This window comes from Lonchura striata, chromosome 8 (genome assembly GCF_046129695.1).
Source record: "Lonchura striata isolate bLonStr1 chromosome 8, bLonStr1.mat, whole genome shotgun sequence".
NCBI classification, from domain to species: domain Eukaryota; kingdom Metazoa; phylum Chordata; class Aves; order Passeriformes; family Estrildidae; genus Lonchura; species Lonchura striata.
Window position 1 is genome coordinate 38977375 of NC_134610.1, and position 23447 is coordinate 39000821.

Consider the following 23447-nt stretch of genomic DNA (forward strand, 5'->3'; position numbering starts at 1 on the left):
AGCTCAAAATTGCTGATGTTTGAGAAAGGATCTGGCTACCACTGAAGGAGCTGACTGACTGCCAGGTGCTGTAGCTGTGCAGACTTATGATTTTGTATTCCAAAAAAAAAGATTTTTTTGAGACCTTAGACCCACTGTTAAGCAGTGATACACAACACAGACTTAGTAGCTGCCTAACCAGAATGAGTTAAAGCCTTGTTAAATAAATGCATAATTCCTGGCAGGAGTTTCCTCTGGGAAGTACCTGGATGATTATTCAGTTCAGGGTCCATGCCGCTCTCTTGGCTATTTCATAGAATCAAGACAACATTGAAGTTGGAGAAGACTTCTAAGATCCTGAGGTCAATCTAGCACCATTACCATGTTCACCACCAAACCTGTCCTCACATGCTACATCCACACATTCTTTGGACACTGCAGGGATGGTGACTTCTTAACCAGCCTGTCCCAGTCCTTGACAACCCTTTCAGTGAAGAATATTTTGTGATATCCAACCTAAACCTCTCCTGGTGCAACTTGAGGCTGGTTTATGTCATGCTGAGTTTTTATTTCTTGGTGTTGGAAGTGCACTGAGATATTCTGAGGTGAAGCCTTTCTTAAAGGAGTAAATTGAGTCTCTGACCAGCCCCAATGACTCGGCAGAGTCCATGCTCTGGATGTCTGTCCTTGCCATGCCTTGGTCCTAGCAGTGCTGGCCAGGAAAGGCTCCCTCTTTCTCAGCTTCTGTGACTGGTGCATGATGACTAGAATCAGCATTAGTGAGGGAGAAGTAAAACTGTTCCAAGCTTCTGTTTTAAATTTCCCTGTGATGTAAAACATGCACTTTAGCTGAACCTTTTTTTAGAAAACCACTTTCATCTAGCTGATAAGAAAAGCCTCCTTGCCTTTGTCAGAGACCTGCTCTGCAGTTGACAGGAGGAATGCACGCACAGTTTTGATGACTGAGTTGTTTTTTTTTTTTGTTCTCAAAAAGCTCTCTTAACTAATAGATGTTCTGTCTTTCCAGTGTTTGATGATAACTTGCATTGAATCCCTTTGTACAATTTGCTGGCAGCCAGCTTATGCTGTGACTGTTCTCAGTATAGTGATGCGAATGAAACCAGCATCTCCTATGGTCTTTGCACCAGGAAGGTTAATGGTCCTTCCAGCATTATTTCAGCAGGTTTTTGTCTTGCTATTAATCCATGTACTATATTGCTGTGTGCGAAATCATGTAAGTGGCTACTTGGAGACTTTCAGTAACATTAGATTGTGATGCTACAGAAATGATCTCTCTGTAAAACACTGCTGCTTCTGCCTCCAGCAAATAAATCCAGAGCCCTGGGTCCCAGCTGAGCAATGCTGTGCCATAAACCAGCAGTGACTGTAGCTGGGCAGCACTGTTGTGTGACCTGAATGCCATTTCCACTTGGCAGTTGTCCTGATCTGCTGATCCACTCTCAAACTGAGCAGCCTGGCCTACTGGAAGTTGTCTCTGCCCATGTCTGGGGGTGGAGCAGGATGTGCTTTGAGGTCCCTCCCAACACAAATTGTTCTGTGATTCTATGAAAATTTGGCGGATGGTGATTTCTGACTCTCAGTCTCTCTGGGGCTCTTTACAGCCCTCTCTCATTAGATGGATGATGCTTTAAAGAGTTGTCACTGGTAATGCATCAGTGGCTAATAATAAAAATACTCCTGTGGACTGTGGGTTTCTGTTGTTCCCTAGGCTTCCTTACTCAATAGCAGGCTCTAATAACAGTCATGCTTCAAGTGCTCTCCCTGTGTCTCCTTAGTCCATCAATGTGGCCATCAAGAGCAAGATTCCCTGTGTGGTGGTGGAAGGCTCTGGGCGTATTGCTGATGTCATTGCGAGCCTGGTGGAGGCTGAAGGCACTCTTGCTTCCTCCTGTGTCAAGGAGAGCTTGCTCAGGTTCCTGCCTCGCACCATTTCCAGGCTCTCAGAAGAGGAGACTGAGAGCTGGATCAAGTGGGTGAGTGTGGGATGCTGTGGGAGGAGAGTAGAGGGAGCAGCTGGTGGCTTCCAAGTCAGGGGTGTTGCTGTCTGGTGACATATGGGGTGTGCAGGGCTCCTTGACATGTTACATCTGTGCAGATTTAAAAAAGGAAAATTCTGAATCTCCAGGGTTTGGAACAAAAGCCTTGGAAGGGGCTGCAATCAAGTCAGAAGATGTCTGCTCACAGGAAAGTTAAGAAGGTTCCAGAAGGATGTCTTCCCTGTGGAGTGTGGAGCTGCTGAAGGCAGTGTTCCCTGTCTGGCCACACTCCTCACAGCTTCTGCTGAGCTGCTTTAGAGTGTACTTCCTCCTGCATCAGAAATGGCCAAGATTATTTGTCTTTCATGTGCTAAAATGAAATTAACTCTACAAAGCTTCATTATGAGAAAAATTATCTGGTTTTGACAAAGCACAAGGAGGTAGAGACTGTTCGCTAACAAACTGCTTGACATAAGTTGAAACTTGTGCTGTCACAATCTTTTCTACTTTCAAGAATCACTTCTAATTACTGAGATTATATCATCTTGTTCAAAATGATTTGCATAGGGGAATCACAGTTATTTGCTGTATGTTCAGGGGATAATTAACGTTGTCCTTTGGTGACTTTAAAATCAAGCTCATTATCTACTTCTGTTTGGATTTGTTAAAACTCAGGACTGATGAGAAGCAGCTTTTCTGTGATGTGGTGGCAAATTTCTTTTTAATAGGAGATCTGTTACTAAACAGCCTTGATAGCTTTGAAACACTTTTTTTTCCTGTAGATCAAAGAAGTCCTTGAGAGCCCTCATTTACTGACCGTGATCAAAATAGAAGGAGCTGGAGATGAAATTGTGAGCAATGCCATTTCCTTTGCCCTGTACAAAGGCAAGTATTTGTTTTTCTGAGTTTGTTTGGGGATTTAAAAATTGAAAAAGAAATGGCTATTTATTCTCTAGAACAGGTTTCCTTAGAGCAGTGCTATCTCTCTAGAGCTAAGCTACTGCCACAGTGTGGAGCCTGTCTTCTTCTGAAGGGGTGTGGGCAGGCTACAGCAGCAGTATGGGATCTCTCAGTGTGGGAAAAATCCAAACCAGGTAATTGGGAAGGCAGCTTGGAGAACCCTAGGGATGCTGGTAGGAATCCTGCAGAATCTCTGCTGTGTAGAGGCTGCAGGACTCTGAGGAGCCTGAAGGAAGCCTTGTGCTGACCTTGGTTATGAGGTGCTCCTGGCAGCTCCTTTGTGGCCTGTCTTGGACCATAAACACATCCCTGAGCCTCCAGCATCCTCCAGCCCCCCAGTCGGGAAGATGTGCATGGGTGTGGGGAAAGAGCCACTTGGAAGGAGTCTTGTCCTGGCAGTGTGAGAAGCAGAGATGATAAATATGCCTGGTCTTGACCCAGAGGTTGTTCCTGCTCTGCAGCGTTCAGCACCAACGAGCACAACAAGGATAACTGGAACGGGCAGCTGAAGCTGCTGCTGGAGTGGAACCAGCTGGAGCTGGCCAGCGATGAGATCTTCACCAACGACCAAAACTGGGAGGTACAGCCCCCTTCTGAGTGAGTGCAGGGGGGACACATCCCAGCAGGAGCCACTGTCTCAGCACCTCAGCCTCTTGGTGTTTATTGCTCCTGCACTGACACATTCCGTTCAGCCTGGAGAAGAGGTCAGACCTCCTTGGGAGCTGCTGCTTCCTCACAAGGGGCAGCTCCCATCTCTGCTGTGACAGGGATAGGACCCTAGGGAGCAGCTGGAGCTGTGTCAGAGGAGGATCAGGCTAGATATTCTTCCTCTGGATGATGCTGGGCACTGCCCAGGCTCCCCAGGGAATGCCCAAGAAGCATTTGAACAATGCTCTCAAGGATGCACAGGATGGGATTGTTGAGGTGTCTGTGCAGGGCCAGGGGTGTCAGACTTGATCCTTGCAGGTCCTTTCCAACTTGGGATACTCCATGAAGCCATGATCCATCATTCCATGATGATCTATTGTACGATCAGTGGTTGCAAAGGTGATCTGCCCATGCCAGAAATGCTCTGGGCCATCCAGCCAGGGCAACCGTGTACAGAAAAAAAACTGATTCTGATGAAAACGTGACAGTGACCACATGTCAGGCCTTAGATAAGGTGTACACGTCTCATATGTTCCCTAATATTTACTTTTCCACTTCTTCCTAGTCTGCTGACCTGCAGGATGTGATGTTCACAGCCCTGGTGAAAGACAGGCCCAAATTTGTCTGGCTCTTCCTGGAGAACGGCTTGAATCTACGGAAGTTCCTCACCACTGAGGTCCTGAGGGAGCTGTACACCAACAACTTCAGCAGCTTGGTGTTCAAGAACCTGCAGATTGCCAAGAACTCCTATAATGATGCCCTCCTCACCTTCGTGTGGAAGATGGTGGAGGATTTCCGGAGAGGTTTCAAAAGATACTACAAAAACAGCAAGGATGAGATGGAGATCCAGCTCTCAGTGAGTGATGGGCAGTTTGATCCTGCTGCAAGTGAGGTTTTATCTGGACTGCAGTGGTTAGAGCAGAAAGTGCCTTTTACACAAATATTCTTATTGCCAGCTTCAGGAAAAACACGGAGGCCGATTCTTTCCTGTCGAATACTTTAAAGTCAAAGGTTTTAATAGAAATAGCAAATGTAACCTAGCTCACAGTAGTGTGTGACAACTGGCAGAGAACTGAGAGAAGGGATTGGTAAGGTGGCTGTGAAACAAAGAAAATACAAAAACAGGAGAGTCCAGACATGGATTTGTTCCTGCTGAAAACATTTGGTGAGCCTAGGTCTGAGTTCTTGCTCTCTCTTTCAGGAGGAGTGTCCTGTCACAAGGCACCCATTGCAAGCTCTGTTTATTTGGTCAGTTCTTCAGAACAAGAAGGAGTTGTCCAAAGTCATTTGGGAGCAAGTAAGTCAAGTTCTCCTTTATTTCTCTTTGCAGGCAGCGCAGTCGGGTTCTGTGCCTTTGGTTTATTGGCCTTTGAAGGCTCCACGTCCAGCTTCAAACACAACACCACAAGAGATAACTGCTAGATGACTCTCAGTAGATTTTATATTGCCCATTTTGTCTGGATGTGGACTTTATCCTTTCATTTCCTAAGGTTGTGTGTGAGTCAGCAGTCTATATCCATTGTATGTTGTCATCTGTGCCTAAGCTGGGATGCTGAGTTCCCACACATTTCACAGCATGGATGGATTCTGATTCCAGCTGTTTGATGGAAATCCAATTTCTAATTTGGATTAGACAGAAATGTAATGATTGTAAAATCCAATAGATCATTCTGGACTGGGAACTGAGCAAAATGGAGGATAATGTTTAAAGGATTCCCCCTGGTATAGTGGAAGCTATCCCTGCCTGTGGCAGGGGGTTGGGATGAGATGCTCTTCACGATCCTTTCCAACCCAGATCACTGTGGTTTCAGGATTCTGTGATCATGTTCCATTCTCAGGGGGATTTGCATGACTTTAGTCTCTCTCCACAGACCAGAGGCTGCACTTTGGCAGCCCTGGGGACCAGTAAGCTCCTGAAAAGCATGGTGTCTTGGTTTGACAAGACAGGAGTCTGTGAAGGAGTGCAAAAGCCTCCTGTGCAATGGAGAAGGTAAACCCCCTCCCTTCGAATTACCAGGATTTTTATATTAAAAGCCTATCAGGCAAAGATATGGGAATGGGAGTAACAATTCTTTACTAGGAGAAAACTAGATAACAATTTAAAAAGGCAAACGCAATTGGTACAAACAAAACTAGTGATAAAGTCCACAACCTGACACCCTGAGGAGTTGGGGTGTTGGTAGCAGTCCGGTTGAAATGACAGCTGCTCCTCTTGCAGTGGCTGATGAATTGCAGCTGAAGTGGTGATCTTTAGAAGGGTATAGTTTTCTCTGAAGATTTGGTGGCAGTTGGGCCGGTCTTCCTCTGCGCTGGGGCCGCCTCCGAGCTCCGCTGCTGCCGCCGCCTCACCGTGCTCCGGCCGTTTCTCTGGGAATCCTGCCGAAGGAGCTTCTCTGGGAATCCCGCAAAGAGAGAGCTGCTCTGTCTCCCAAAATGTACCATTTTATACAATAAAAGAGTGCTTGGCTTCCCCCTCTCGGTGGAGCATCTCACAATGGGATGGTGTTACGTTACCAGCCCTGCAGTGAGTCAGTCAATGGCCCATTAACAAACCATTACCTCTTTGGAGCAAACCATTGTTCTTGGAAGAGATAACAAACCTGCCCAACCTCCAACAGATGGCAAATAGAATACAAGCTTATCTTACAACCCTGGACACTACCCCTCGATCCGGAACCCACATTGCAGAACACATTACATGTTTGCTCAAGAAAAGTTACCATTCCTGTAAAGGATCCCCATGGGACTCCCCAACCACCATCCTGGAGAGTCTCCTTTGCTGAGGCTATGATTCCTAAGTAAGTCAACTCCTGCAGCAGCACCACTTCCAAGGGCCACCATCTAAAGGACATCTCTCGGAGAAGACCTGCCACCTTTGCAACCAAAAGGGCCATTGGGCACATCAATGCCCAATGAAAGAGGACTTTCTCAAATTCAAGCAATAGCAACAACAAGGGCGAAGCACCCTCCACCAAGGAGGAAATTCAAAAAACTAGATAGCCAGCACAGTCCCTCCCTGCGTGAAGAAATAAATGAGGCAGGACAGTTAACATTACCAGAGGGGAGGGACAAAGTTGCAAGGCACCCACCTAAGAACTCGAACTGTGACACAAATACCGATAATGACGTTTCACCGGATGTGACTCTTCTCAATGAACCAACCTATATGGGGGAGGATGTTAGCTTCATTTCCAAGATGTGGCTTGGTCGGGACCCCGACCATCCCAAACCAATTCTTAACATCCAATCTAATTTCTCCCTTTATAGGTTGGCCCTGACTGAGCCATTGTATCTGCCTGACACCGATTGGCACTTCATCGGCATGGACGCTAAGGACCCCAGAACCTGGAGGAACATCTGCAGTAAGTACATCATTCTTGGGGACACAAAATTCATACCCGTTGACATTACCATTGCACCCAGTTTAACACCATCTAATCCAAAACATTTAGTAGTGCGGCTGCACTGTGCTCACCTGCCGGTCTTCCTTCCAAAAGGCCAGATTATAGCGCAGGCCATTCCCATACCTGGGCCTCCAGTTGACCCTGAAGATCTCTGGAAGAAGACCCTGGAACAAATCTAGCAAGTATGTTAAGCCCAGGTACTGGGAAGGACAGACCAAAGATAGCATGTTGCATGTGGAAAGGGGGTGAGCACAAGTATCTAAATGGATTACTTGACACAGGGGCAAATGTAACAGTTATCCCTTTGTGGGATTGGCTCTCACGATGGGAATTGCAGGATGTGGCTGGACAGATTCAAGGTGTAGGGGGCACCCAATTGGCCAAACAATCTAAGAATGTCATAAAATCCAAGGGGCCAACCGGACAATCGGCATATTTCTGTCCGTTTGTATTAGACTACACGGAACCCTTGTGGGGGAGGGACCTGATGGCCCAGTGGGGGGTCACAATTGACATTCCAACCCCCCAGGTTTTTCAGGCAGTGGCCGCTGAGAGGTGTCCTACCCAGAAATTAAACTGGCTGACTGATAGACCAATCTGGGTAGAGCAGTGGCCGCTCAACAAGCAAAAACAAAAAGCGCTCCAGGAGCTCGTGGTGGAGCAACTCGCCCAGGGGAACAGACAGAAAACAACATCCCCCTGGAATTCCCCTGTCTTTGTTTTAAAAAAACCGAGCAAAGACGAGTGGCAGCTCCTCCATGACCTCTGTGCCATTAACAAAGTTATTGAAGACATGGGCCCTCTCCAACCAGCAATGCCGCCCCCCACGATGTTACCGCAAAATTGGGATCTGGCTGTCATTGCTATAAAAAATTGCTTCTTTCAAATTCTTCTGCACCCTGAAGATGCGCCATGTTTTGTCTTCTCCGTTCCCTCCAGCAACCAAGAAGCCCCAGTGAAGAGATACCATTGCCGAGTTCTTTCTCAGGGAATGAAAAATACTCCAACTATTTGCCAATGTTACGTCTCTTCATTGCTGTCCCCTGTCCGCGCAGCCACCAAGGGCGTAATTATACAACACTACATGGATGACATCCTGATATGTGCCCCCAACGACGATCTGCTTACACACGCGCTTGACCTGAAAACCAATGCGTTGGTTATCTAATTACAACCTGTTTTCCAGCCACATTGCAGCTCCCTTTGATCAGCGCTGGTACTGTTTGAGCAGCACTGGACTAAATGGCCTCCAGAGTTCCACTATTTTACAGCCTATTTTTTAGGCAACTTGGAGTCCAGCACATCCCAGAAGCACCAGGAACTGGTGATCCTTGTAGATTTTATTAGGTGGTTGCAAGTCATTCATGACTAAAAGGCACTCAGTTCAAGTGAATATCCAGTTCTCCCAGGAAAAGAGTGAGCTGACTGGGAAATGTTTGGCACAGGTTTAAGGTTTCTTGGACAAAACCACTCTGTGGAAGAAAGAGCCAGGCCGTAATGTCCGGGCTGATCAAGTTGTTCCAGATTATCCCATTCAACAGTTACACTTCTTAACCTGCTGTCTCTAAAGGTGACAGTGTTCTCTGCATCAATATTCTGTCTGCTTTTCACATCCCACTGTGGGACCCAAAACAATTCTTTCTTGAAACTGGAGGCAAAAGGACACAAGGCTGATGACCCGACACTCAAACTGGACCTGAGGCTTTGGGTCAGCTCCTCACACTGCAGTTTATTGTACAGGACACAGGAAGGCTACAGCAATCCAGCCTAATGCCCCACTTTGATAGTGGAAAAATAAACCTTACTCCTGCCCTCACTTCTGTCTTTTCTATTTGGATTGCCTGCTCTTCAGAGTTAAAAGATACCAAGGGTAAAGGATCCGGCACAGCAGCTCCTCATTTTCTAGAAGCCCTCCAACAAAAAGACAACTAAAATAACCTTGGGTTAGTTATTCAGAGGCAAGCAAGCAAAACAAGGTATTTTAAACAGTGCCAAAAATTGATAGAAACCCCAGATGGAAAACTGTATTTTTCATAAAGAAAAACACAAATGAGGAAGAGAAGTTGGGTCTCGTTTCTTCCCCAGTATCAGACAATATGAATACAACCATCAACAATTAATACTAGCTCTTCTTTCAAAGACACACCAATTTAACACCACAAATGCTGGTAATTTTTTCAAGGCAGACAATGGATTTAAAGAGGGCTTACCCTGCTCCAGTAGCTGCTCTTGAATTTCAGCTCCACTTATTTAATTTTACTGGAAATCTCTTTCAGAAGGCCTTTCAAATCAGAGAGCTTAAAAAAAAAAAAAAAGAGGAGGTTATTTTTGTAAAGTCCATCTAGCTGAAGGAATGCAATGCTAATGAGCAATGAAAGTAACAAGTAATTGCCTCTGCAAGTATTACACCGAATGCAAGAGTGCTCGAGAGGACAGTCCCAAGTACAGTGTTCATCAGGGCAATTAATGCAGCAAGCCCTGACGCCTCTATTTCAGTGAGTTAACCAGCAGTAACCAGAAGAGAAAAGCAAGAGATGGGTATTTATTTTCAGGAGAGAATTAAGGTTAGCAGATCTCCTTTCAGTTTCAAGAGCAGCATCACTAACCACAGACTCACTCACCACTTCCCTTTCAGTCTGGAAGCAAGCTATTATTTTGCAATCTAAATTATTTGACAGTAACCAAAAAAAGTACTCTGAAGTATATGTGGGTCTTTTCACCTGAGCTTCTCAAAAAGTCTGTGCTTCATACCAAAGCCACTCCCCACTTCAGAGGCCAAACAGATAATTCAGTCAAGCCTCAGAAAATACCCATTGTGAACACACATACCCATTTCAACATCACAGTCATAAAAAATTATTTGTATGACAAAACTCATAATGTGCTCTCTGGTATATGGGTAGCCTTATATTGCTTAATTACACCATGCCAACACCACCAGAAGCCAAACTTGACAGACACCTTTGGGACGGGGACATGTCAAGTGTGTGACACCCCTTCTTCCCACTGGCGTTTCATGGACCAGTTAGACAGCAGAATGTTGCAGTTTAAGATGGAAATTACTTCTGCTTTAGTCCATCCCACAAGGAATATTGAGAAACACTCCTCCAGTGCTAAGCAAGTGTTTTTGTTTCATTTTCCTGCACATTAGAAAGCTCTTGTGGCTTGGAAGGGATCTCACAGCTCATTGTTGGCTGCTCCAACCCCATCCAGCCTGGCTTTGGATACTTCCAGGGATCCAGGGGCAGCCACAGCTTCGCTGGGTACCCTGTTCCAGGGTGGGCCCACCCTCACAGCCAAGAATTTCTTTCTATTATCCCATCTAATCCTCCTCTCAGTTCAAAACCATTCCCTTCTGTCCTAATCACTACACGCCCTACACACTCCTATCTATGGAATCAAAAGAGCACGGTAAAAAAGCCCAATTAAAATGGGGTCCTGGTGACAGTGACAAAGACTGCACACAACTCTGGGAGTCTCATTTTCCTTGCCATGGCACACCCCGTGCTTTACCAGAGAGAATCACTTTTCCCGGAGCAATCTGGGACAGAAGTACCTTTGCATCCAGTTGTCTGAATCGATGCACCATCCTAGAAGCAGAAGGAGAACATGAAGCAATGGGATCAGTCTGGATACCAAGGAAAACTTGGCTAATTACCACACCCCAACTCTCCCCAGTGCTCCATCCTCCCAGGGAGGCAGGGCTGCATGTGACTGGCATCATTTTTACAAGTAAAAATGTACAAGTAAATTAACTAACATGCAAATTACTATTAGTAGGATGCTATTACATTTTCCTTCTCAAGACATTTTTGCTTCCAGTACCAAGGAAATGTTTTTGGTATTTGTTTGGCTTCTCACGCAATGCTGTTTGTCTCTGGGTAGTCTTAACCTAAACACTTATTTGTGGACGGCAATGTTCATGCCCACAGATATGGAAGGGTCTGGTTTTTCTTGTCCATTCCTGTCAGCTGTCTCTGATTAAGAGAAATATTCAAGCTGCCAGAAGTTAGCAAAGTTAAGCAATCATACAGAGCAGGTTTTGTTCTCGAGCAGTGTTCTGTTTTCTTGCTTTCTTTCAGTTTTTGTTGTTTTTTTTTTTCCTCTTATACTGTTACTCTGAAAACAGTGAGACAGATCCCAAAGATAATCTTTCCATGAGCTGGCAGTCAAAGAAATATCCAAGCGTAAGTCTCCAAAGTTTCAAATACCATGATTCTAAAGACCATCTTCCCCTCCTCAGAGGTCTCCACAACTCATGCTACTAATTACACATCTCCATTTGGATTACTGCTGTGGGAATGTCTGAGATTCCAGGTCCAACAGTAAACATTCTCTGCTAAATGTAAAATCATAGAATTATTTGAGTTGGAAAAGATCGAGTCCAACCAATTCCACCACTAACTCAGGTCCCCAAGTGCCATATCCACACAGCTTTTAAATCCCCACGACGAGATGGGGGTGCCACCACTGCCTTGGGCAGTCTGTTCCAGGGCTGGACAACCCTTTCCATAAAGAACTTTTTCCTAATATCCAGCCTAAACTAATGCTACAGTAAGAGTCAGCTGTGGCACTGCTTCCCATGATGAGATCTCAAAACACCATGGGAAGACTTTTTTTGTCTTCTCTTCAGCAAACAAAAAAAAGCACCATTTCACTTCAGAAATAAAAAGCACATTTATGCTGAGTTTATTTACTTACTCATTAGTTTGTAAACACCTAGAGCGGCTGAAAATATGCCTTCACTAGAAATGTTCAAGAGAAAATTAAGAGAATGAAGACAAAGATAGGCAGGCTTACTCTTCTGATGAATCATTTGCTTTTGTATTGATTTTGACAAGGTAATTTTCCTTCATGACAGCTTCCCATGCCAGGATTTCATTGTCCTCATTCTTGAGCCTGGGAAATGTATTTGAAAGAAAAATACTTAATTTGTGTTCGAAAGCCAAGGTGCAAAGCGGCTGGGTCAGTGTGTGCATTCAGAGGTTAATGATTCCCTTCTCCACATCCTGAGCACTCACAGCCCCACTGCCCACCTGTGACTCAGCTCTCACAGATGTGACACTAATGCCTTTCACTGAATGCTCCTGGCAACCAGAGTCACTTAAAAACACAAAATACGAGCAAACATAAAACCCAAAACCCACCAAATAAGCAAACACAAAACCAACCCACAACCTTACAAGCTCCAGAAGTCGTTCTGTACTTTTTTTGAGTCTTGGTTAACACAGGTGCCTTTGCTTCAACAGGTACAGGATATTCTAGCAAGATCCCATCTGGGTTTGAGCTTTCCATTTGTTTCTACATTACCCCATATTGGATCATTAGGAGTAACAATTCTAAGGACCATGATATATGATTTTTGATTGAACTGAAACACTCCAGAATGATGAAGAATTGTCTTCTCTAAGAAGCATTTTGTGGTGGTGCTGTAAATTCAAGAGCTGATACAGAGAAGCCCACTTTGAGGCATCAAAGACATCCAGGGTAATACTTCAGCATTTTGTCATGTTCCAAAAGGACACAATAAACCACAGGGGTTTAAATAAAAAAATAAAATAAACTGCGACAGAAGAAGCCCCAGGCTGGTGAATGGATGAAGTCCCTTTCTTCCACCCAGTGCTCCTCTGACCTCACAAACCCCTCAGCTGTTCCCCCACAATCCAACAAGCATCTAAGCACTCAAATCCCAACCATTTCCATAAGAGTTAAAGGGGAAGGCAGGATTTTACCACAGTCAATACATCAGTGTGCTTCCTCCATGCAGTTCTCAGTTCCTATCATCAGCAAAACCACAACCATTTTCTGGCTCTAATTAACTCTCTCATTCTTTCAGAGCTGCAACATCAACTGTGCATCATTTGAGCAGGAATTTCTGCCACCCAACAGCTTCCCCAGCAAGAAATCCACACAGCAATTTAGACAGCCAAAATGATTTAGTGCTAAACAATTTTATACCCCAAAGAAAGCCCTTCCTCCTAAACTGGTAACAAATCCAGCTTCTGCTGCAGGGCACCAGGCAGGTTATTGATGGATGGGAAAAAGCCTGTCAATTAATTCAATGTATTCTCTCTCAGCTGAGAAAACACTATATTTGCTGGAGAGGCAAGGGGGAAGGCTTGTTAAAACAATTCCTATCTGTGTCCCCCAACAGAAAAAGGAGAAATAGCTTGAGCATTGACTTGTCACATTTTTGAGGTGGTTTGCTCATTTGGCTACATGGAAACTGTTTGTTCTCTTTCTGTCACTCCCTAGAAAGAAGAATGAATTACAAAAAAGCCAAACCCACAACCTTGCAAAGCTGAGAAATAGCACAAGCAGCCCTAAAGAATTAGGATTAATCTGAAGTCTTGATGAATTACAACACACAAGGCAATTCTACATGGAAATGGCTTAGATAAGAGAGCACTGGATAAATATCACTTGAAAACTTGAATCTTACTGAAGAGATTTCCAGCAGCACAGTGGATTTGCATGACAGAGGTCTACATGGCCCTTGGAAATCTCCCAGCACAGCACAAAATGCCTGGAATAAGCACAGGATGCCATGGAGGAACTGCAATGCACCTGCTGCAGAGATGACTTTTGGTCAACAAGGAAAAATCCAACTCACAACAAATGGATGGATCTTTGCTTTCTTTGTTACAGCAGCACTTGACGCATTTCCTCAGCATCATGAATATGTAGGCAAAGATGGTCAGGCGACTGCAGTATTCCTGCACCAGGAAAAAGCACTGGAAGTTCCACACCTGGTCATTGTTCTCTTGCACTGATCCAACAGTGTAACTGATGGGAAAGAGAGAACACAACCAGGATGAGTTGGTCACCAAAGAGCTTCATCAGAGCCAAGAACAGAGCATTCCTCTACTGTACCAGGGCATGGTTTTATAGTCACAGAATCCCAGAGTAGTTTGGCTTGGGAAAGACCTTAAAGCTCACCCCATTCCATCCCCTGCCATGGGCAGGGACACCTTCTATCATCCCAGGTTGTTCCAAGCCCCATCTAACCTGGCCTTGGACACTGCCAGGGATCCAGGGGCAGCCACAGCTGCTCTGGGCACCCTGTGCCAGGGCCTGCCCACCCTCACAGGGGACAATTCCTTCCCAGTATCCCATCCATCCATGCCCTCTGGCAGTGGAAGCTATTCCCTGTGTCCTGTCCCTCCATGCCTTATCCCCAGTTCCTCTCCAGCTCTCCTGGAGCTGCTTTAGTCCCTGCAAGGGGCTCTGAGCTCTCCCTGGAGCCTTTTTCTCCCCAGGTGAGCACCCTCAGCTCTCCTAGCCTGGCTCCATTCCCTTTGAGAATCTCCTCTGGACTCATTCCGGCAGCTCCATGTCCTTCTGATGTTAGGGGCCCTAGTCATTCTGAAGGTAGTCATTTTTATTGACTAGGAGGTTATTTAGTTTGTTCTCCTCCTTAGAGAGTAATTTGCAAATGGGTGGAATTAAAACAGTAGAAAACAAAAAAAAAACAAAAAACTTTGAAGTTACAAATAAACAGGAAAATATATGAATAGGAAGAAAATACTCCATGTACTTTTACTACCTCAGCTCTAACCAGTCTTCTTCTAGCCTAGACACATGAGAACAGGATGCTTCTTCACAAGATATTGTGTCTTATTAACGGAGCATATAACTGCTTTCTTAGGAAAAAGCCCAAACCTAAAACTAGAATACTTACAAGAAATTTAAAAGCTCCTGAGATTTATAGTAGATGTATTAAGGACACTGCAGGCACAGATCAAACCCACAGCACAAGGCACTGTATGGACCTTGCAAAGCAACAACCACAGGTGCAAGCAGCTCCCAGGCTGCCTGACCTTTCAGTGTGACATTAAGTGGCAGATGGATGCTCCCAAAATGCCTCTGCTGAGAGCCTAACGCACCTTTATTGTAGTAGATAGGGACAGGCGAACGGAAGATTTCGGGATGTGACGGAAAGAAAGACCCCCATCCCCCTCTCACCCTGCAACATGTTATCCATTACCCCAAAGAATGTAACCACACCTAACCCAGTAGTTTTCCACTCCTGACTAACCCTAGAGACCCTGCCAACCCCCCCTGACGTAACAGAGTCCCCCAAGACTATTTAAACCCATGAGATAAGATAATAAAGGCTTTTAGACCGTCCACCACATTGGTGTCCTGCGTGTGTCGTTAGCCCGAGTGGCCCAGGGGAAACTGGGCTGCCGTGCTGTTCCTTTCAACCAGGTCGCCGTTGCCTCCCATGAAGGCAACACTTTATGTGAGATAAATGCAAACCTTCACCTGGTGGAGATTCCCTTTTTGTGTAAAAGATAGATGCAACTGGTGAAAACTAGAGAGTTTTTTACTGGCATAACAGCATAAACCAGAGCATTTACCATCAGGTACTGTTAAAGTGTTCTAGCAAATATTAAAGGTTTTAGGGTAGAGCTGGCTTACTGCTGTATACTTTCCTTCATTGTTGAGAGGTACTTGCACCCTTCCTAGGGAGTATGAGCATGCTTGTCTCTCCCCAGGCACAGATATGCTTTACCTATCTTGGATGCCTTGCCAAAAATAGTATTTCTGATTTTCTTTAGATTCTAGGTCAGCCTGGGGAAAAGGGGTCAGAGCAGAACCTAAATCTGAGGCATTCTCAACTTACCACTCTCTAGCATCTCATCTCAGGCCAGGAAACGCAGCGTCATTCAGCTGAGAGATGCTCTTGAGCAGCACCAGGAGTCCTGTCAATACTCCTGTTGCCAAAGCAACTTCCTGCCAAGGTACCATCAAATCACAGAAATAAACTTGTGGTCCTCAAGAAGGGTGGTCAGAGGTTTTGAGTACTCTTGTCATGAGTGTAAAGCAGAAAAGGACAAGGGCTGGGAATGGGAACAGAGGCACAACACCAATCCAGCTGCATTCCCAAGTGAGACATGAAGGCAACACACCCCCAAAGTCTGATATGAGGAACTTCCCATGATTAAATCAACTCTGTGCCACAGCTTGCAGAGGATGCAACAAAGATTTCTGGGAGAAGCTGAGGAAGACATTCCCTGACCTTGCTGGTCTAGAGGTGATGGCACTTCTCAAGACAAAGTCCTTTTGCATGTCCCAGGGGGATGTGGCCCATTGCCTGTGGTCTAAGTCAGAACAATAAATGGCAGGTCCATCAAATCAATACCAGACTTATCCTCACCACACAGCAGCTCAGGTTAATAAAACCACAGTGTCCTGAAGAGTGATGATAACTCATTTACTCACTCTGCTGCTCAAGCAAGTTCACTTGGGCAGCAACTCACATTTCGGTAAGGCTCTGACCCAGCATCACCCCTGTGATGGGTTTGCTGGGGTTTGCACCACACCCACAGTGCAGAGGATGCTTAGAGATGGAGGCAAAGGACAGGCAGCAATCCCTCCCCAGGACACTGCACCAGTTTCCCCCAGGCTGCTGTGACAGATGCAGAGGCAAGGCTTGGCTTCCTGCTGTTTTCCAGCACTCCAGTCTCTTCCCCAGAGCTATGTCAGTGCAGGGATGACCAGGAAGCCACGGCTCCTTCGTTACGTACACAAACATGGCCACGGGCAGGTTGACCAGGAGGATGTTGGTGGAGAGCATGTAAATGCACACAAGGGGAATGGTGATCCACTCCGGGAAGCGGGGCTGGTTGTTGGCATCCAGCTCCACGCACAAGGGCTTGGACTTGTTCCCAGAAAAAGTGCAGTGGTCGAAGTTGTAGGTGGTACCTCAGAGAGGGGAGAGCAAACAGTGAGCTCCTCGTTCTGCTGGTCCTGCCCTCATCCCTCCATTCCTGCTCCCCATTAGACTTGGAGGCAGGGGGCCAGCACAGGGCTGGCCAACCTTTAGAAGGACAGAACCTTTGACCCACCGAGGAGGGACTCCCCAGAAGATAAATACCATCAATATCATCAGGGTAATGGCCAAACATGGCTAGGTAGGGCTCGTAAATGACCGAGCGGAAGATCCACTCCCAGCGGTGCTCGTTCTTCCTCAGGATGCCTTGCCTAGCTACACCAAAGGCCACCATCCACACAGCAAAGAGGAAGAGGAAGAAGAAGACATCTATCATCTGAAAAGGGACAACAGGCATCAATCAGTGCGCCCCTGCAGGTCTGTTGCAAGCCACACAGGTATGGCTCCTAATTTCACAACACACATGGTAATAACTGACCACTCCCATTCAGAGAACTTCAAAAATATTTATGCAACCACAAAAGCAAAGCATGTTTTGGAATACAGGATATCCCCCTGGCATCGGACAGGCTCCACAAAAGCCAGAACCAGGTAAAAAGGACTGTGGCTCACCTTACCCCTGTGAGATGAAAGCTTCTGAAAATGCCACTCTGGATGGCTTCCAACCAGCATTTACAGCCCAGACACTCTGGCCAATGATTGCATGAATTTCTAGCACTGTATGAGAGGATCCTCACCACTCTCTTCCTCAGGTACTTGTGTGATGGATGCAGTGGAGGACCAAAGTCCTCCTCCTGTACCCTCTACCATCACTCTCTTGTTTGGGGAATACGATGGGAGCAACAGAAATACCACTGGAATGTTTGAGGTATGGAAAACAAAAGCTACCAGGAAGCAAGTCTCCTCTTCTCGTCTTCAATCTAATCCTTACTCTTTCTCTTGACAGAGAAAAATGCCCTACTCTTAATTAGGTCCCACTTAAATCTTAATTCATCCTGTTTAGCTGATTTAACTTGCTGCCATTATCAGAACATGGCGATTTCACTCTTAAGAGGGAAGGGGGAAAAAAAAATTGTCACATCATGTATTTAGACTTTTGAATAGCTGCCAGAATCTTATCATCCTCTGCAGCATAATAATTTTGGGTCCTAGATTCCTGCTAACTGTGGAAATATGGATGAGCCTCAGGGTAAAAACTATGTAGTCCAAACAGAAAATTACTCTCCCAGAATACCAAGAGCTTTCATCAGAGTGAAGCCTGATGGAGACAGCAGAAGAAAACAAAGAGAAGCCTTGGTTGAATCATGCAGAAATCAGGTAAAAACACACTGAAACATTGAAATGGAGAGTGGTAGGTGAGTAATTAGAAAGCAGAGCACAGCTATCCAGGACCCCATCTAATGACAGGTGACAGAGATGGTTAATGCACACTCGGTTTATACCCTTTCTTCCTGACATGCATCATCATCCTGCTCACTTTTTCTCTTACCCTTAAAGCTATTAACAGCAAGGAAATTTGTACCTGGAGCTACTCCCACAGCCCTCTGAAACCACCACAGTGCAACATCTGCTGCACTGCCCTGAGGCAACAAGTACTAAGTTACAGCTGACTGCACAATTACTTTGGAAAATGTGTTTCCATCATTTCTTTGCCATGGTTTTTAACTCACCCCATTGTGTAAAACAGCTTCTAGGAGATAATGACATTGTTAGGCTGCTGCACAGTCCTCTTAAATATAATGCAAGGCCCAGGTGGTCATATTAAACAGCCAGTAGCAGGAGCCACAAAAAATTCTAAAGATCCCCTGTCTTTTTTTTTTAAGTCAACACTTGTCAGTATTTGGGACCTTCACAATGCGAATTCCATGAACACATTGCTCCCCAAAATTTAATTACAGGTTGTAGGCAAAACCCACCAAGGAAGGGAAGCAAAGCTGTAACGTGGACAAGAGAAGGCACTACTACTCACCTGAACACAATTCCTGCTATGAAATAGAAGATTGCAAGGGTATCCATAACATTCCACAGGTCTGAGAAATACTTGCTGCCATTCATGTACCACTGGGAAGGAAAAAGAACAGAAAATAACTCCCACACAGTATAGTTTCTTTGTCCAATTAACATTTTGTCACACAGTAAATAACATCAGAGTTCAGATGGCTTTCAGTTTTCCCAGAAAGAGGGGTTTCATGTATCCAGCAATGCCACAAGTTACTGGCAACCTGGTTTTTTGGGTCTTGGTGTGACCCAGGAAGCACTGCAGGGGGGAAGGGGGTAACAGTTTAAGGGTAGCTGATGCATCCTGGCTTCTCTCCCTTCACAGAGCTCATTCACTAATCTGCCCCCAGCTATATACACATGCTTTGGATGCAAGACCCAGATTTAATTTTTTTTTTTTTTTTAATTACATAGCTCTCTATTTCTGAATTGCAAGTCTAGTGAGAATCCCTGCTCATTCCCAGACTGAGTGGTACAGCAGCCTGGATCCCAAGTCTGTGCAAGAACTAACTTCTGGAATCAATTCAGAGGTGACTCATAAGGACAAGAAGCTTCATCAGGACAAACCTCTGCCAGGTCTGGAGAAATAAACTGCATCCCAAATCGTAAGTCTTTTCAATTTCAATTTCCATTGATATCAAAGTTTTGCAGAGTACTGCTCAATGAATCTCTAACTGACATATCCAAGGAAGGCAATTTTGTCCTTAGTAATTCTATGGGAAACAAACAGAAATCCAAGGGAGTTTTCTCCCAAGTGCTGTCTCTGCCCAGTCGCTCCTTAAATCAAATAAAACATCTGGGACTGAGGTGCAGCTCTCCAAATTCCAAGCAGTTTCTTCTGCTGAGAGGTGAAATGCACAGAGGTTCTGTCCAGATTCCTTCTCCACTGGAGAAAACAGGGCTTTCCTTCACACCCCCCAGTCCACCCACTCACCTGGCTGGAGGCTACCTCCATGTGGCTAAGGAAACAGCAGGGAAAAGGCCTTGCCAATTTCCCCATGGCTCAAAACAGGATTAGGAGCAGCTCCAGCTACTTACAAATCCCTGGGACCACCAGAAGTGAAAGCAGGGCTGAGCCAGTGGCTTACAGGTCAGAGACTGTTCCAGACCAAGGGCTGATTTCTCCCCAGAACTGGTTATCTAACTGCAGCAGCTACAGGGACCCCAGGCAAACTGCTCTTACTTTGTCTGGGATGTGAAAACAAAATCTGAGAGACCCCTCTGTTTTCCTTTAAATATAAAGGACACACACAACTCTGATGCAGAGTTAGACTAATGCACCCATGGTCTATCTCAGGGGAAGCCAGGGAGGAATTTCCCCAAGAAGTTTAGAGGATTGGGACACTGCTCTGCTTTCTGCTCCATTTCTCCTCCTCAGGAAAATGGCTTTGCAGCCAGAACACTGGCTGCAGATAACTTTAAGTCTTCAAATTTAGCTGCCTCCACTGCCAAATTGGTACAGTCTGGCTACCAGTTACTAACAGTAATTGCAGCAGTTCTACCTGCTCAGGATTGTAAGAAAAAGGGACATTGTTAGGAAAATAAGGTTTCTATCCCTAAGGTTTTCCCCAGGACTTTTGCTGGGTACACACAGGATGTGCAAGGACAGGTCCAGAGACACCAGAACCTTAATCAGCAGAAACAAACACTCCATTAGTGTTTTCATGGCAAAAGAGTCTTTTCCCCCATTTTCTTAGCAAGTAAAGTTGCCATAAACAGTGTTCCACCTTGACTATTAAAAAGGGAAAAGACCACAGTAACAGCAGTATCAGAAATGTCATCTGAGCTCAAGTAGAAAATGATATTGCAGGGTGGGATGATCCAGCAGATCACCCACAAACACTCATGACATGACTCAGGCCTTACAGCAGAATCAGAACGCAGCACCAAACCCACACACCCACTGCTTTTTGACTCCCCCAGCATCCTCCCACATCTCCCAGCTCTGACCACAGACTGGCAGAGACCAGCTTGCCCAAAAGCCACCAGATTCCATGTGAAGTGAGAAGATACCAGCTAAGTGGCTGGCTATAAAGGCAGTCCCACATGCTGTTCCCCCATCAGAGCTGGTCCCTGAGTCTACATTGAACCAGCAAAAAGTATATAGATGATTAAAAGCAAAATAAAAATGCATAAAGGTATGTAGATTACTAGTAACATAAAAAATAAAGGGGATGGAATGTAGAGAAGAGAGGCAGTAATGACTTCATCCAAAGCTTTGCACCAAGACAAATGTGCTAAATCTAGCCATTTACTACCAACTACCTTGGCAAGCCAAGCATTCCTGGGAAATGCCTGCACCAGGCTTATCCTCTTGGTGCACAGACACTGCACTGCAGGGGCACAAGCAGGAATTAAACACCAGAGGAAAAAATCCCTCACTGGGCCCTGAGCTGCCTGAGCAGCTCTGCTAGGAAGTGGCTCTGAGCACCTGCACTGCCTTGGAGGGGGAAAAGCTCAAGGCTGTGGGTCTAACACTAAACTTTCTGGGGTTGCAAGTGCTGGCTACTTGTTTCACTTCATCACAAAGCAGAATGAAGACCAGCACGTAAAGGATGATCTCCAGGGCCGTGGGTTCTTTCTGGAAATCCATAAGCAACACATAGGCGAAGAGCAACAGGAAAGCAATGTAGAAGATGACGTTCCAGGAGAAGACCACAAAGGGGGAGGTGAAGAAAGACACATAATATAAGAAGAGTTTCTTACTCTTCTCCACAGGCTTTTTCCTGAGGAATTAAAAGAGGGAAAAGGTCTCAAAGCATAGCTTTTAATGCCTAGAAACATCTGTGTTCTTAAAAGTGAAAGCGCAAAGGGTGCAAAGTCCAGCTCAGGATGTTACTTCAGAGGTAAAGACATCCTGCAACCCCTGCCTGGAGGCGCTCCAGTAAACTGGTAAATCTTCCAGCTTGGATGGGGCTTGGAGACACCTTGGGATAGTGGAAGGTGTCCCTGCTCATGGCAGAGGCTGGAACAAGTTAAGTTTTAAAGTCCCTTCCAACCCAAACCATCCTATGATTCTGCGGTCTTCAATCCAAGATCAGAGTGAAAACCAAACTGTCAAAAGCTCATTTGGCTTTTTAATACCTTTATCTAAGATTGGCTGAACACTAGAACAGCTTCCCCAGAATAGCTGTGGTGTCTCCACCCTTAGAGATATCCAAAACTGGACACAGTCCTGGGGCAACCTGCTCCAGCTGACCCTGTTTGAGCACAGGGTTGGACTGGATGATCTCCAGCCAGCCTTGCCCTAAGATTCTACAATTAATTAACTTGCTTTCCCTCTGAAAAAATTTCCCACTAATGAAAAGTCAATTGATTACCTGAATGAGATGAAACCACAGCCTATTAAAGGGGAAAAGAACAGGCACAGTATAATCTTCCAGTTCTTCGGGTCTCTTGAAATCTCTCCATACCACTGCTTGGAAAGGAAATTCTGCAGGGAATAAGGAAACACCATTATTTGTTGCAACAGCAACAAAATAACCTAGGAATGCTATTTTAGAACATTTGATTTAGTAAAAGTAAACCCCAAACTTTGAGATTTCAATCAAAATACTAGGGATTTCTTTTGCAACAAAACAGAAAGGTTTCTGCATCAGTAACAGCTCCTTAGGGCAGCCATGCTCCATTTATGGGATGAGGAGTTAAAAGTGAGGCTGAGCAGGACTTGACCCGATTGATAAAACACTTACAAACCATTGGATTATATGCAATGCTCATCCATGCTGGTCATTACATCCACACTGTGCAAGCCCAAAGCAGAAACCACTTCAGGCAATCTTTATTATCCAGTTCATGATGATTTATAGCCTCAAGTCAAGATTTTTTCCTCCCGATTTACATTTGTGGGTAGAGGAACCAAGACCCCCTGTTAGAGCACAAGAGCTACAGTGACCTGTACACCTTTCCTTCACTGCCATTACCTGCACACCTGGCTGGGCAATAAACTGCTGGTCTCTGGCTTCCACTGCTAGTTCCAGACAGTTGCTCCCTCCCCAGGCTTCACAGGAATAAGTCAGCAGCTGCTCAGCCAGTTCTTCGCCGTTGCTGTAGCACTCAGTGAACAGCTCTGGTAGAAAGAAACAACTCCACATTGAGCTCCAACTTCAATTTCCCACCAATTTGTGTGCAAGTATCTTTAGTGTAATATTTCTAATATCAAAGCATGTAGACAAGAACCCTTTCCACATTTTCAGCACTGCAGAATGACTGTGCATCCCTTTACAACCCCACTTGCACATCTTCAACTTTTGATACAGAATTTGTGTCTGGATGGAAAACTGTAACATTAAATCACACAGAGCACTTAGTTCTGAACTAAAAAATTGAGTAAAAATGTGAATTCCTCCTTAAATGACTCAGTAAATCTATTTGCTTCATCCTCTTAAATTCCGTTTGGCATTGATCTAATGAATTATAGGCAGTCCAAAATTAAGAGCAGGGTGGAAAAAGAATCTGATCCTTTTTCACTGGGAAATGCACTGTTCACTCCTTAGTGTATTGCTAAATCATTTGGCCTCAGGGATGTAGATACCTTTAAAAAAAGTCTATTTCAGCAGTTTTTGCTTTGTAGAATAAAAGATGCTCTCTGGAAACAAGCAAGATATTTCCAGCATGGCCTTGAGCTGGTCCTTATAAAGTCACAGAATCATCAATCTACTTTTTACCTGCTACTTGTTCTCACTCCCCAGAAGTACTCCCTGAAGGGTGTTTTTTCCCAACCTGAATACTACCAGTACTCCTTAGGAAAGTTTCTCCTTTTCCATATTCTCCTTCCTGTTT

General features: G+C 45.2%; 2 protein-coding genes across 2 annotated transcripts in view; one reads left to right on the plus strand and one right to left on the minus strand.

The window, feature by feature from the left end:
* Positions 1-7947, plus strand: part of LOC110469976 (transient receptor potential cation channel subfamily M member 8-like) — a 39607-nt gene extending 31660 nt beyond the window's left edge. The window contains exons 10-17 of the mRNA XM_077785232.1: positions 1776-1973; positions 2759-2861; positions 3398-3516; positions 4150-4440; positions 4786-4881; positions 5456-5574; positions 6852-6946; positions 7928-7947. Of these exons, the coding sequence (XP_077641358.1) occupies positions 1776-1973; positions 2759-2861; positions 3398-3516; positions 4150-4440; positions 4786-4881; positions 5456-5574; positions 6852-6946; positions 7928-7947 (1041 nt within the window). The remainder of the gene's footprint in view (positions 1-1775; positions 1974-2758; positions 2862-3397; positions 3517-4149; positions 4441-4785; positions 4882-5455; positions 5575-6851; positions 6947-7927) is intronic.
* Positions 7948-9205: 1258 nt separating this feature from the next.
* Positions 9206-23447, minus strand: part of LOC110472928 (transient receptor potential cation channel subfamily M member 8) — a 47687-nt gene continuing 33445 nt past the window's right edge. The window contains 11 exon segments of the mRNA XM_077785233.1: positions 9206-9285; positions 10545-10578; positions 11789-11887; positions 13598-13774; positions 16522-16699; positions 16872-17044; positions 17788-17925; positions 18637-18728; positions 21175-21391; positions 21986-22098; positions 22589-22734. Of these exon segments, the coding sequence (XP_077641359.1) occupies positions 9235-9285; positions 10545-10578; positions 11789-11887; positions 13598-13774; positions 16522-16699; positions 16872-17044; positions 17788-17925; positions 18637-18728; positions 21175-21391; positions 21986-22098; positions 22589-22734 (1418 nt within the window). The 3' untranslated portion in view covers positions 9206-9234.